Source organism: Epinephelus lanceolatus, chromosome 17 (genome assembly GCF_041903045.1).
Source record: "Epinephelus lanceolatus isolate andai-2023 chromosome 17, ASM4190304v1, whole genome shotgun sequence".
Lineage (NCBI taxonomy): Eukaryota > Metazoa > Chordata > Actinopteri > Perciformes > Serranidae > Epinephelus > Epinephelus lanceolatus.
The window spans coordinates 21,015,486-21,030,803 of NC_135750.1; the positions used below are offsets into that span (position 1 = coordinate 21,015,486).

At 39.3% G+C, this 15,318-nt stretch overlaps 1 protein-coding gene across 1 annotated transcript; it reads left to right on the forward strand.

Moving 5' to 3' along the window:
* Positions 1 to 2,201: 2,201 nt before the first annotated feature.
* sfxn3 (sideroflexin 3) lies at positions 2,202 to 14,847 on the forward strand. The gene is made up of 11 exons (XM_033613591.2): positions 2,202 to 2,286; positions 4,726 to 4,898; positions 5,286 to 5,456; positions 7,162 to 7,260; positions 7,863 to 7,938; positions 8,056 to 8,141; positions 8,240 to 8,367; positions 9,677 to 9,726; positions 9,903 to 9,952; positions 10,050 to 10,097; positions 10,781 to 14,847. The coding sequence occupies exons 2-11, from the start codon at positions 4,735 to 4,737 to the stop codon at positions 10,875 to 10,877; spliced, it is 969 nt and encodes a 322-aa protein (XP_033469482.2). The 5' UTR covers positions 2,202 to 2,286; positions 4,726 to 4,734; the 3' UTR covers positions 10,878 to 14,847.
* Positions 14,848 to 15,318: the final 471 nt, after the last annotated feature.

Below are 15,318 nucleotides of genomic sequence, written 5' to 3' on the forward strand. Positions count from 1 at the left end.
GGTTGTGGACTTTCCATGTCTACATATGATGTGCAAGGTAGGCTGGGTGGGTCTGTTGTTTGAAGTTCTTGGATACCTGTTAAATGCATTATGTCTTTTCAAAATACACATCCATTTTCACAGGAAGTGTACAGTTTACATACAGTCTCTTTCAAAATAAACATACTATGTCAATAAAGCACCATGAATTGACATTTTTTCCTTCCACAACAAACGTACTTGGTTATGTTTAGCCAACACACATGTGGTTGAGTTCAGGCAACAAAAGCAGGTGGTTAGATTTAGAAAAAAAAGTAACAGGGTTTGGCTTTACAGTCATACAGGAAGTGAACTCCTGCCTTCCGGCCAGGTGAAAGTCAATAATTGTTGGGTACATCCACCACCCAACTTGGACTTTTTGCCCCCTTAACTTATGTTGAGTCCTGCCATGTTTCCCCCCTGACTCCATCAGGTGCCGTTACACATCCTGCTGATGTGAAAGGATGGCTTTTCTTTGTCAGTGTCTGACACAGAAGTCACTGCCAGTATTCAACAACTTATGAGACTGGGTTGGCAGAGAGCTTCCACTATTTTTTATGCAAAGTTCAGTCTTTCAATAGATTTAGTCAGCCAATTTTAATTTAGTTACGATGCAAATTACAAATAAAAATTGCAAACAACACCAAACTTTTCATTTCAGGCTTTTTGAGGACCCCCCTCCCATTTGGGCCCTGGGTAATCAGTCCCCCTTTTCCCTGTATATGACACCCCTGAGACTCCCTATTATGGAAAAAAAACCTCTTATGTCACAGTACATACTTAGTGCAGAAAACATAATGACATACATGCAATATAATAAAATGAATCATGTCTATTAGAATGGAAGGATTGCAGACAAAGCAGCTGCATACTATGACCTACATTACAGATATTCCACTAAATCTTTCCAAAACTTTGTTAAACATAATGAGTCAAGGATTTTATTGAATTCAATCAAGTTCACTTTAATTCAGTAGAACTTTATTTATCCCGGAGGAAATTCTTGTGCCAGAGAATGCTTCAATTACAGTAACACAAATTACAGTAACAACAATTAGCGTTCACAAACCATTAACAACCAGAACCACCAGTTGGTTTCCAGGTCACACTGGGCCCAGTTTTTCAATAAAGTATTAAATATCAGTCAAAATATTTAAAATATACAAGATATAAAGTGTTTAGGGAGCAAAAGCAAAAAACAGTGCCTACTAGAGTAACAATAGAAGTAAGATAGGTACCAGAGTTACTCACAATGAACTAACATGGTTTCCTGATAATCAATGATATGATATGTCAGTGAGAAGTAGTATTGCACGTGATTCTGAGAAAATGATATTGCACTACACTGCCAAGTGATCATAATATTGCACGTGATGTTGAGCAAATAGTTGGATGAGTCTCTGGCCACTTATGAAGGCTGAGCCAAAGACATTCATCTGACTTTCTCTGGATCAACTGACACTTGTACAAATTCTTTTGAGCATAAAACATCCTCGGGGCAGTCAGATGTTTGTAGCCAATCACATGTTGTCCACCTCTCACGCCCATGGTTTCCAACAACTCATATCCTCCATGACAAACACCCAAACACCGCCCCTAGTGTGTCACTACATGGTGCTGCTTTCCAATACCCCAACGAAGCTCCGATTTTTGGGTTCCCACTTCTGTGCGACTGATTTGACTGTTTGAATTTTCTCAAATTTTGAAAAATGAACATTGCGCTGCAGTGGAGACAGGATAAGTCTTTTATTAATGCCCAGAAAGGAAATGTGGCTGTTGCAGCAGCACAAGGACAGAAATAGTACAGATAAATTGAGGAGTTAATAAATTATAAGAGACATAAAAACTAAAATGAGAATAGAAGTAAAAATATAAACCATATCTGAGCAATACAAGTGACAGTGGTGTGACTGATAGTTGCAAAGTCAGATTGTGTAGTGTAGCCTATGTACAGCAGACCAATATATGAGTAAATAATGATACTTATCAATATAGTAGTATAAGAGAAAGTACTTTAGGATATAGAGTATATAATGTAACAAAACATGATAACACATTGACATTATATTGTGTAAAATAGTGTGAGATATAGGATGTAGTGCTGTGTAAGGTGAAATGTGGTTGAGTAGGGAAACAGAAAATTATTTACCTTGGTAAAGCTGTGTTTTACGACACTTCTCAGTGTACGCGAAGGCAGCCCAGGTCTACCCGGTTGTGCTGTGTTATTGAGAGGTCATACATTTTCGAAAAACAAAGAAAGCACAGCAGGTAAGTCTCAGTACTGACTGAATTCACATCTTTAGTGAATTTAAACCACGATACGACTAAGTTAATATTTACTCCGCCTTGATGTGTGTCCTTGTAACGCTGTCTAAACTGCTAGCACAGTAGTTAGCTTGTAAACTACCTGGCTAGCTGGCTACTAGACGTTAGTTTACCCACAGAGCACTGAAGTGGTTTGTTTTGATGGCGTGAAAATGCTGTTTTAATGTCTTGTCTAGCTAATATTTAATGTTATGGGGATGTTATTTGGGGTTAGTGTCCTGTTTGGGTATTCAGTACTCCACTGTGTGTGTTCAGTGGTGTTATCAGCTAGCTTGCTAGCTTGTTAGCATGCCTGCATTCGTTAGCCGGCTTGCTGACAGGAACCGGCAGCGTGTCGTGACTTCCCCAATCCCATCTGTCACCGTGTGTGTCACGCTATTTCTTTGATCAGATACTTTCAATGTGACACAACAAACCAGTTTGGCTCTGTCAGTAGTTAGATGCTCTGTCTTTTAGGTTATTAAAGTGTATTTGACAGGAGCAAAGCAACAACCAAAGCTTGTTTATGTGTTCAGTAAAATGTGTAAAATTTGTCTTTGAATGCACCATCTCTGTTGTTATCTCGCCCTGAAGGTATTTCCTGTACCCATCTGTATTTTGTAGATGTTACCAGATGTGTTCATGGTCTTGTTTTGGCCTGAACACTGTAGGACTGCTGCATAATAAGCACAATGGCCTACATACCTGAAATAGTTTAGTAACAGTACTCCAGTCCACAGAGGTGTGTCTCAGTCACCTGCTAAATACTTACAAAGGTAAAGAGCTGAGACTATTAGTCAATACTTGCTTAGTCAATTAACCGCAAAGAAATGGGCATTTTTCATTACTCAAGGAAAAATGTCTGTTATTTACTTGTTCCAGCCTCTCAAATATGAGGATTTGCTGCTTTTCTTTTTCTTAAGTGACAGTAAATTAATAGTTAATAGTTAGTCACACAAAAAGCCTTTTCAAGAAATCACTTTGGGCTTTAGGAAATCATGGTAGACATTAGGATTGCAGCGACATACCAGTTGCAAGGTATATTGTGATATGACAGGTGATGGTTATCATACTGAGTACATTTGTTTATCTATGATACTGAAAAAGAAACGCAATTGGACGCTGAGTCTCCCGTTTATTTTGGTCATTTTCAAAGGGGAGACTTTTTACACATACTTCTGTTAAGAAAATGGTTTCAAGTTTTAATTATAGTAATGAAACGTTTGTTCAACCAACAGTAATGCTTCTGTTTCCATTCCTTTAAGGGTCATTTGGACTGATAATAATATGAATTAAGTAACACTGTGATACCGCAAAACCGTAATATTTTTTGAGACGTACACCAGCATTTTGTATAAAAGGCATTTTTCACAATGTGCTAACATTTTAGAGTAAAATTAATCAATCAAGAGAATAATGGGCAGATTAATCAACAATGGAAATCGTCATTAGTTGTAGCCCTATGTGATGGTTTATTCAAAAAACGTAAACACTTCGAGAGCTGACCTACATTTCAAGCACCATTTGTTTCTCAGTGTAGTTCATTTTATCTTGTGCTCACAGCCTCAAGCTGATACAAGATGTTTGAGTTCAGCCTCAGTCTGGTACATACTTTCACTTTAAAGAACCTTAAATTTGAAAAGATAACAGCATGCCTGCAAAGGGTTTGAATTTTACTCGGTGAGAACAATTAGAGCACTTTATCAATGTCTCACTGTGTCCTTCATATTTTAAAATATATTTAGACAGAGGCAGAACATGTAATGGCATGTAAACCTGGTCAACTTGTCTGTTTGGGATTCTTTGCTCAGAAATGTATGTAGTTGTGCGGGGTTGTGCAGTGACGGGGGAGGGGGCTTCATCTCAATCTAGCTGTGTACTACAGCAGAGATATTAATGGTGCTGAGGTGGAGGCTTAACTGTAGAGACAGGGTTTTTTTTTTTTTATAATGATAATCTCACCTGTACGGCTGGGTATCACCAATACTTACTGATATCCTCCAAACTGTGTCAATAGAACAGAGTATTAAAAATATTTCCATTGACATTTGTAGACTATATTTAATTTGGACAAAGTTCTTGTGTTAAGACAGCATTCAACATTTGAGGACCTTGGCTTTAAAAAAAAAAAACATATACTGTGTGTATTTCTATAAGTAAGGCATTAAATCTTTACAAAAATGCAGGTGTTATTACAGCATCATTTCAGTAAAATTTCTAACAAGGCCCAGCCTGTCGAAGTACAGTACCTAACCGGACCTGTTTGATTGTTTTTCCATCTGATAGGACATTTATTCCAAACATTAATTCTGCATCCATATGTGTATTTACACGTGAATCCAGCACAGGTATTTGTAACATAGTGTGGATTCTAATAAAGATGTCTGCTGCTTTTATTTAAAGGAAGCCAGGATGTCTGATGAACTGTCCCTCAACATCAACATCAAGGAGCCAAGATGGGACCAAGGCACATTTATGGGGCGCGCCAAGCACTTCTTCATGGTCACAGATCCCAGGAACGTCCTGCTGTCGTCTGAGACTCTGGAGGAGGCCAGAGTGATCATGGAGGACTACAGGTAGAGGGTCAGGAGATGAGAGGATGGAGTTAGAGGGTAAATGATAATGTTAGGGAGATTGAGGTAGTATGAGGCGTGAATAGAAAGGAGAACTGGTGTAACCAGGTTGTGATGTGGCTAGTTGTTACACTTACACTGAAGTGGAAAAGCCAGTGGGAGAAATGTCCTTTTCTTAATGGGGGAGCATCAATCTAAAAATTATTATCATATTGTTTGTGCCGCTCAATTTGCTTCACAAACTATATAAGTAAGAAAGTGTATCTGATTTGTTAATTATCATGTTGCAAACTTGTGTTCCAGTGCAAAAATATGCTGTGTTTGTTGGACGTCTGCTGTTTTTCAACATGTGTAAAATCCTACATCACTCCACTGTTTTGACTTCTTCAGAGCGGGGATCGTGAAGCCTGGCCTGACGGAGGATGCGCTCTGGAGAGCCAAGTACATCTACGACTCCGCCTTCCACCCTGACACAGGGGAGAAGATGTTTGTGATTGGCCGGATGTCCGCTCAGGTGCCGATGAACATGTCCATCACAGGCTGCATGCTCACCTTCTACAGGTACAGCAGAAGTGTCAATACATCATTCAGTGTATTAAAAACAACAAACTGAAAATGGCTTTATCAAAATACAGGGAATAGAAGAAAAAGAAAAAATAGAGTATACTGAATAAAAATACCGTTTCCATGTGATTTAAATGTAACCTTAATACAGCACTGCATAAAAATAGAGATTTTAATCCCTGCACAGAGTGAAAATCCTCTTAAAGAATAAAAAATATCACTCTCACTGCTGAATACTGATAACTCATTGGACAGCTGAGAGGACAGTATCATGTCATAACTGACAAAGTCATGTGATAACTTTGTGTTGAAACAACAAATTGATCAATAATTAATGTAATAGTTTGAGATATTTATCAAGTGAATATTAGCTGTTCACAGATTTTTATTCAGTCTCACTCAGTCTAAAGGTTCTTACACACCAGGGACGTAACAAATAAAAGCAGGAAAATGTGAAATACTCACCTGTGAGTATTTTGCATCAAAACTATTCACACTGATAGGGATGCAAATACTGTATATGACAGTGGCAACAGGTCCGACATTGTTATGATGTTGTGATGTGACGTCTGTTTGGCACAATGTGATTGTTTGATGATGTCATTCATGGTGGGAAAGCTCAGAAAGAGCAAACCTGTTCAGAAAAAAATGCTTCCTTTTTTTGTTATGTAATATTTGCATTGTCTGTAGAAATACAAAACAGCAGTTCCAAAAAAATATATTGACGTGCAAATCAATTGCGTGAAAAAAACACCCTCGCTGCTTTGCTGTTTGTCTTGATACACACACTGATAGAGTTGATGAATAGTAGAATTATGATATAAAAAATTTGCACAACAGGTTTTGGAAACAAGATATTTTGAAATTAAACTGCTGGAATGACTGCCTTCCTGAAGTTTGTCTGGTGATAATACCGTTGATCAGTGGGGGTGTCATTTTTGCATTCCACCACTGGTGGGAGCTCAAGCCTTAAATTTTAAATTCTACACATAGTTGCGAAAGACATCAGAAGATTTATCAAAGGAAAGAATATGTAAAATACTGGTAGATTAATCTGCCCTGTGTGATTAAAAAGACCAAGTCAGAAAGAAGGTTCCACTTCTAAACTCTATTTACTCCTAAAGGGACAAAATATTAATGCAGTTGTTTTGCTGGTTAACAGCGACATGGATTGAGGTTGCTGCATGTTGTGCAAAGTGTCAAGCTATCTGAGACTAACCTGTGATTTACGGCTAAATAAACGAATAAACTGTGACTTTAATACAGACAAAAACTAGCAATGTGATCAACATTTCACAGCAGCAGTATGAAGAAACAACATCTCTAGCCACGTGTGTTTCTGTGGTTTAAAATGTTCCACAACACAAACAGATAACTTAATCTTTCACTTATGCATACCAGCTTTGATCAAAACTAAACTGCTGGGTTGACGGATGATCTTGATAACTGTAAGTTGCAGTGTTAAAAAAGTATTAATCAAGGGTACATGCAGTGTGCTGAAAATAATAAACACTATGTCTTCTGTGGAGACTGAAGAACAGCACATATAAATGTCTAATTGTAGACAGGAAGGTACTCTTACTTTTTGCTCCACTGTTTACACTGTCACCAAACTCTTAGTGTAGTGCCATAAATTGTATTTTGTACAGTACAGGTTGTTAAATTTCACTTCCTTAAAACACACTGTCCCCTCTGTTTGCAGGACTACTCCAGCAGTGGTGTTCTGGCAGTGGGTTAACCAGTCTTTCAACGCTATCGTCAACTACACCAACCGCAGCGGAGATGCCCCCATAACCGTGAAGTACGGAGGACTTGTCACTTCACTTCCACTCTAGATCATTCCTGTCCTCCCTCTAAACTAGTGTCTGTAAGGAGGCTGTGGGAGCTGCTGTCCTCTCCCCTTCCCTCACAGCGGTATTACGTTCCACTGTTAAGCATGCTCAGCCCCATGTCACCATGCACTCATGCTGACATAGGTTATACGCTCCTGGTTCATGTCAGGTCAGCGTGCATTATGCATACTCTTTTTTATTGTGCCACAAAATGCATCCTTCAGATCCTGCAGAAATGCATCAGATGCATGCATTTGTAAAGACTAGGACTGCCTTCAGAACATGCAAATGCATATTCATGGATTAAGCATGTCACATGAGGATAAATATTATCGTGTCTTCCTCTGCGTTATCATTATTTGTGACGATGCTCTTGTTGTTATCTTTGCATTTTCACACATAGCATGAATTAACTTACTTTGAAATTTCACACCTTAGTGTTCCTGATAAAGTCTCGGCCGCAGACCTCGTGCGCTGTGGCATAATGAGTCATTTCTGTTGTGTAGAGCTGTTGAGAAAGGAAGTGGATGATTAAGTGTGAAATGTGTCTCGTACATCTGTCTCTTTGCAGTCAGCTTGGTGCGGCCTATGTCAGTGCTACTACTGGAGCTGTGATCACTGCCCTGGGCCTTAAGTCTCTAGCTAAGGTAATGCCTGTGGTTCAAGTGAATGAACAGATGAAGCAAATCAGACACACTGATGTGCATATATATTTGTGCAGAGATTTGTTGTCTGAATGTGTTTCTGATTCTGCATCTTTGCAGCGCCTCCCCCCAATCGTCAGCCGGTTTGTCCCCTTTGCTGCTGTTGCTGCTGCTAACTGTATCAACATTCCCTTCATGAGACAGAGGTGAGACCTCAAAAGTAAAAGCCAAAGACCTCTGCTTTGTTCCCCCGGGAGCTACAGGTGCATCTGCTCTACATGAATTTTGATTTTGTTTCCTCCAGGGAGTTGAAGTACGGTATCCCTGTGATGGATGAGAATGGAAACAGGTTAGGAGAGTCCCCCAATGCTGCCAAGCAGGCCATCGTGCAGGTGGTGGTGTCAAGGATCGGCATGGCAGTGCCAGCTATGGGTAAAGTCAACATTATATGTGATGTTTGCCACTCATTACTTTACAGGGTTCCTACACAGTATGGAAAAGTATCGAATTTTCAGTTCTGGATAAGTATGGGAAAAAGACAAGGGGGCATTGAAAAATATTTTTGTTTTTAGACTATTGCCCATATTATAACAGCCATGGCCAGAGGCATTACGTTCTTGGGTTGTCTGTCCATCCAATCATCCCATTCTCTTGAACTCGATATCTCAAGAACGCATTGAGGGAATTTCCTCAACTTTGGCACATTCGTCTACTTGGACTCAGGAGGAACTGATTAGATTCTTGTGGTCAAAGGTCACTGTGGCCTCAAACACATTTTGAGCCGTTACTCAAGAATTGATGCGCTGATGACAAAATTTCATACCAATTTTCAAATATGATAAAATGATTAAGTGATTCAGTCATTTTATATCCAAAAAGTCAACTTTACTGTGACATCATAATGTCCTGCAAAACCTAATTTGTGGCCATTATTTAACGTCATAACATTTGGTGGGATACTGAATTGGTGACACTAATCTTGGGTGCCCACCTTGAAACTAGTGATTGTATAGATCTGTGGTTTCCAACTGGTGCAGCCATGGGGTCCAGAGTTTTTCTCATGGTGTGCGGAGCAGGCAGCCAACGCAGCCAAAACACACTCCTACGTAGAGCTGCCTCTATGACTGAACATCACAGCCTGCAAAACAACTCCAGACATCCACAACCAAATAAGTTTGAAAGAAAATTTTCAATTGCATGTGTACATAGCATCACAAATAACCAAATACTGAACCTCTGTGAGTTATGCAGTCATTTTCAGTACTTATTTAAAGAAGAGACTAAAAAATACGGAGGAACTATAACATAATAATAGTTATTCAATATATTAAGAAAAAATAGTATGACTGTAGGTAGCAGCGCTTAGTTTATGTCCTCTTTAGCCTTTCTGCGTAGGAGTGTGGTCTGAAATCTGATAATTGATTTGTATGAGCTACAATCGTCTGGCAATCGTTTGGCAACAAAGTATCATGCATAGTCAGCGTGTTAACAGTTCGATTTTAAAGCTACTTATTTACATAATAAACATACAGCTGTTTGTACTGACGTGTCAAATATGTTCTGAAAACCTTACCAAGAAGTCTGGAAATTTGAGTGTAGAATTTTGAAATGGAAAATGTGTAGAAAGCCTGACTTTACTTGTGCATTAAACCTCACTTTAGTGGATAGCACGTATACTTAAGTCTAAAATTGTCCATCATGAATCAGAACACTTCAGCTGATGTATCTTTATTTTTTACAGCCATTCCCCCTGTTATAATGGATGCTCTAGAGAAGAGAGCTTTCATGAGGGTAAGCAGACTGTCATACTGTTGGTTTTATGTTTGAGTCAGTGGATTTACTGGGTCTGCTGGTGTTTTGTGGGGCTGAAAAGAGTCCCGTGACATTCCACATGGTACACGTACATTGTATGCTTATGTCCAGACAGACAAACATGTCACATTGCCTCTGATTTTGTGTCCCTGTAGCGCTTCCCAATTCTAAACGCTCCGGTCCAGGTGGGGCTCGTCGGTCTGTGGTAAGTAAATTATATTTTATATGCACTCGCACATATCTGTACTAAAAGAGACAACTGGCGGCATTTAAAACGTCCTTCTCCTTCTCTTAATTTTCAGCCTGGTGTTTGCAACTCCTCTGTGCTGCGCCCTCTTCCCACAGAAAAGGTAAAGACTGTATCATCACCCTCCTCTGAGAAAAGGAGGTCATTCCTGTACAAGCACGGGCAAATTCACCAACGAGTTGTGCTGCTTTTAGGGCAGCTAAACTTACACAAATGAGACAAAAATAAACTGTAATTCTCAAATGCACCCCTGACTGCTCTGCAAAGCAAATGTCTCAGTCCTCCTATGTTTAAATTAGGTAATATGTATAGGATTTGGTTCAAAACTGGCCCCTTTTTTAATGCAGATGAGCCTTATTGCAAAGCAGTTCAACTTGCAAAGATCAGCGGCGCTAACAGCCACATGCAGTTACAGTGAAATGATTAGCATTTTCAGAGAGTTTGTAGTAACTGAAGCGCATCTGTAAGGGGTGTCACACCCAGACTAGTGGTCTAGTGGTCAGGACTTGTAGCTCACGATCTGAAAATTGCTACAAAAACATTTATACTTTGCTAAATGGATAATGGCAATCAGAAGGGCAAATTGCACTCAGCTGCAAATCTTTGTGGCACTATTATTAGCACAATATCTTTTGTGAATCAGACCTTGAGGACGTGCTGATAGCAATTGCAAGTGATGCACAATTCATGTTGCAATCAGCAGCCACAATCCATTCTGTGAATTGGCCTGGCAGCGTTATCTAACATGTTGCCGCATTGTAATTATGTTCAACCCTCTCATTGCAGCTCTATGAGTGTGAGCGGGCTGGAAGCAGATCTGCAAGAGAGGATACGAGAGACCAGCCCGAGCACCACCACCGTCTACTTCAACAAGGGCCTGTAGGACCAGCCAACACGTCTCCATGCACACACACAAGACATCCCGACACACACGTTATATACACATGTATGTTGTCCTGTGGGCACAAATGGGAGGGCGAAACTAAATTTATTTATGCATTTTTTTGTTTTTGTTGCGTGTACTGCTGCATTCGTTTTTTGAATTTAACCGCATAGAGCTGCTCCAAGTGTAGCGTGGATGGAAGAATAATGGAAGGGAAAATAAAACGCTCTGAGAAGAAAGATCACTGACAGATCTCTGCGTACGTAGATTGCACTCCTTAGAAAAGACTCCTTTTTTTTTTTTTTTTTAATTGTGTCGTGGTGTGTTTTCTGTCTTCCTTTGGTCAAAACTGCCTGTAGAGGTGGCAGTTCATGAAGTTACTGACTTGTGTTTCACTCACCAATTTTTCATGTTGCATTCAGGTTCGCACAAGTTTGAAGTCCTCTGATAAGTTATTTGTAACTCCAGTTAAAAATGAAGGCTTGTGCTTGTAAGTCATGTCTGTAATTGCTTCTGAATGTCACACAATCTTTTTTGCCTTGTGCCCCCCCTACTTTCACCCTATTAGATTTCCTCTTCCTATTTTTGCTTGGTGACTTTAGTATGTTCAAATTCTTGCCACCAATTAATTTCCACCTAGTACTTCAACCATGTAGTTACACAGGAAAAACCAGTGTGTTAATTAGCTCTGAAATGTCCAACCCTTGATGAATAAGTTCCTCTTTTGTTGTGCTCCTTGTCAACCGGTGCAGCTTCTTACTCCCTTCAGCTGTCCTTGAAGTGTACTTACACCCTCATATTTATAGACCAGGTGATTAGGTGCTAGGTACAATGTGGCAAAGGAAATATGTAGACGTTATACTGCAAAAGCTCAAAAGCACAGCCATACACAGGCATCAGTGAACACTAATTAACATAAATATGTACTGTTGCCATGGCAGCCTAATTTTGAAGGCCTTTTATCATTTGAGATCACTTTATAAACTAGTGCAGTCGCAATCTTTGGTGACATATTAATGATTGTTGTCAGTGGTGGTGCTCGTTTGATGGTTGTGTCAGGCGGTGGAATATACTTTGTTGTGTCAACATGTTGTTGCTAAGACAAAATGATGCTCTCGATTTGAGTTTGCCCTTTGTGTGTTTTAAATAGTCACGTGTTGTTGTCACGTGAAAACTTTGTAACTCAGATTTTGTTGGTTTTAATGTCCTCACTTGAACTAAAGGATTTTACAAGCGAGTTAATAGAAGTGAAAGCTGTCTAATTGCACTTCCTCAAAGTCGGAGATGCAGGGTTTTTATGTGCAACAGCTAGTTAGCGATCTTCACCGTTGAGCCATTGATGTCCCATTGTACCAAATGAAAGAAGCTAATGCTGCGTGACAAAGTCAAAATACTGAAAGCTTATTTCGGGGCAGTGGGTTACTGTGTGCAACGTCTTTGTTGTTGCTTTGAGAAAGTGGACAGTTTGGCTACATTCACACTGTCGACTGAACACGTGACTGCTCAGTGTGGTTAGATAGTGATGATGGTGTTGTGAGGAAATGCATCCCAGTGTCGTCTGTCAAGATTATGCAAGAAAAAGTATATTTTTCTTGGATATGTTTATAAATATATATATATATATATATATGATGTACAATATATGGAGCACATATGCATGACGAAATTCAAAGAATTTAACTTTTAGGTGTGCCTCTGTTAGTGAATCCACCAGACGGCCCCATATATGCATCGGAAGACTGTCAGCTGCTCATATTCTAGAAGAGCAGAGGAGTTTGCTGCAAATATAGAAAGTGCACCTTTAGGGCTAAAAAATTGTGATGATTTGTGAAAAAGTGATGTTTTGTGTTGGTCAAAGAAAAATGAATCAAACACACAGCAGCGTTGTAGTTCTCGAGATTGCTTTTTGAATGTCGCAACTCGGACTTGGATTCCATCACATTTCGACTTGTTCTTGGATTTTATTTCAAGACCGGTTAAGACTACACCTGCAGGGATATCACTAAATCACCAGTGTAAAAAAAAGGAGTGTTGAGTAAAGATGGTTGATTTCAGCTCTGTAGTGTTTGTTTGCTCATGGAAAACAAAAGAATATTCCCATGCATAAAATTCACCTCTGCAGTGTCTTCTCATTGTTTTATCCAGACATTTCTCATGGTTCACTTTTTCAAACACACATATACAGTATATGGTAGTAAAAGGGGTGAATGAAGAGGAATCCTCATTTGTTTTCTGTGGTTGTTTTAATGGGAATGTGGATCTTTCAGATCAATTTGAGGAGTGCCTACGGTTTGCATGTTCCACATTGTTGCGTCAGTGTGTCATATAGTGTCGGACTTGTGCTGGTCTGGTCTTCACCTTGTCCTGACTGGGGCTCGATACGCTTGACTTGGTCTCGGTTTAGGTGGCCTTGGCTACAACACTGCCCTACAGTATGACTGCACAGGCCACTTTCACACTTAAATTCACCTCCATCAAACATCTGTGGTCATGTCAGGTTAGGTTTCTGAAATTTGAAGTTGCACAGTCATTCATTTGAAGTAAACTGACTGAGTGTTAAGGAACTGCTATCAACTTCTGCACTGAAACACACCATGATTGTGTTTTTATGTGATCCTAAAACTGAAGGGTTTAATTCTAATTTGCTATCCAGATAATTGTATAAATGACCTGTGATTTCCCACTTCGTTATGAGAATGGGGATGTCTTTATTGTTTTCAAACGACTGATATCAAACTCTTCTTTCACCTTTTATTCTCTATTGTCATTCATATTTTCATATACACACTAAACCCCCAGACGACCGCTTCTGTTTGAGTCCCTTACCTCCATCTGTGACACTGAGACATGATCACATGCACTGCAGGACAGTGTTTCAGAGTTAACATCACTGATTGTATTCCAATATTTGATACAAACCTTCACTGCATGACTAAGACATTGTGTGTTGTGTTTGGGGTGTTTTCCTGTATTGGGTGAATCTGCTCTTTATAACCTTTGCTGTGCTACTGTAGTCGCATTTGTGTTGCTATTTTAAAGGAGCTTTTTGTGTATGTTGAAGATAGTATTTGTTTATGGTGCTGGATGATGTTGAAGGTACTATGGTTACTGCTAATTAGGATTTCATTCATTGTCTGGCAGCTGTCATTGCTCCTAATCAAACAGCTTTAGCTTCTGCTTTTGTCCTTTGTGTTTTTCTGCTCTTGGAATTATGGCGCGAAAGTGTCAAGAACAAAACTGGAGGGTTGTAGTCAGCATTTAGAGACATCTGTAAACATGTATCTCAGCTTGTGACTGTGCTGTACCACCATAACATGTCGCACCAGTAGATCTAGCCAAAGATGAGACGGGTATGAGTTGTACAGAAATTGAGGAGAGGAAAAGTGTAGCTTTTGAGGTTTTTGTTTCAGCTTTAACGAACAGACCTTTTGTCAGCTTTTCTCATGCAAAAACATGTTTATTTTTTACAGAAATGGTCCTCAACTTTGTCAGTGTAACACCAAATTTTTCAAGAACATCGCAAAGCATTTCCTTTAACACACAGTTAACAGATTGAAGATATAAATAAATAATGCAGTTTAGATAAAAATCATGTTTTGGCGATTTTGTCGACATTACAATAAATCTTGAACTTACTCCACATAGCTCCAGTGAAGTCAGAGGCACCTACTAATTCAAAACTTTGGTTGCCATGAAGAAAATGTCAAATCTTTCCATACTGAAGGCACAGATGTAAAGACAATCTGTTACTGTTACACTCCGTGAATGTTTTGGTTATGTCATGTACATACAACTTTAACACAAGTAGTCCTGTCAGTATTGGTGCACAGTGTTTTCTCCCTCTATTTTGTATTGTGTTGAAATATATTTCCGTGATGTGGAATGTATTATACTCAGAGCAATAGAATAAAATATGTAACATGAAAGTCCAAACCTTCATTTGACATTATTAAACATTGTATATTGTAAATGAGTCAGTCGTTTGTCACATGGAATTAGACATCTCCTTTTTTTTTCTTGCATCATCTTACATTTTTGCTGCTGCTTTATAATTGTCCATGTTTCTGGATGGTTCTGGGAATTCATGGTTTCTGGTCTGTGGAATGATTTAACTGTTCCTGACAGCAGTATAGTTGCTTCGCCTAAACATGGGCAGCAACTCTACTCTGCATGGTATACAGCAGTGATCCACAGCAGGAACGAGACAGCACCTCACATTCCCACCAACACACCAGACTGTATTCCCCACAAAGCAGTCTGGAGTCTTCCAAATATTCTTTAAAGGTCTAGTGCGTAGGATTAACAGGCATCTAGCGGTGTGGTTTAAATCTAAAGTTTCTCACATGTGCAATACATGTACGAGATCTATGATGGCTGACACGAAAACGTGAATGGCCTCTGTAGAAGAGGACCAAGGAGGTTAAAAAGAGAAGTCATACCA

What these genes read in the sequence shown, in the direction of transcription:
- sfxn3 (XM_033613591.2), top strand. Translation starts at nt 4,735, where the DNA reads ATGTCTGATGAACTGTCCCTCAACATCAACATCAAGGAGCCAAGATGG. An exon ending in GCCTTAAGTCTCTAGCTAAG is followed by an intron (nt 7,939 to 8,055) that starts GTAATGCCTGTG and finishes GCATCTTTGCAG; the next exon opens with CGCCTCCCCCCAATCGTCAG. An exon ending in ATTCCCTTCATGAGACAGAG is followed by an intron (nt 8,142 to 8,239) that starts GTGAGACCTCAA and finishes TGTTTCCTCCAG; the next exon opens with GGAGTTGAAGTACGGTATCC.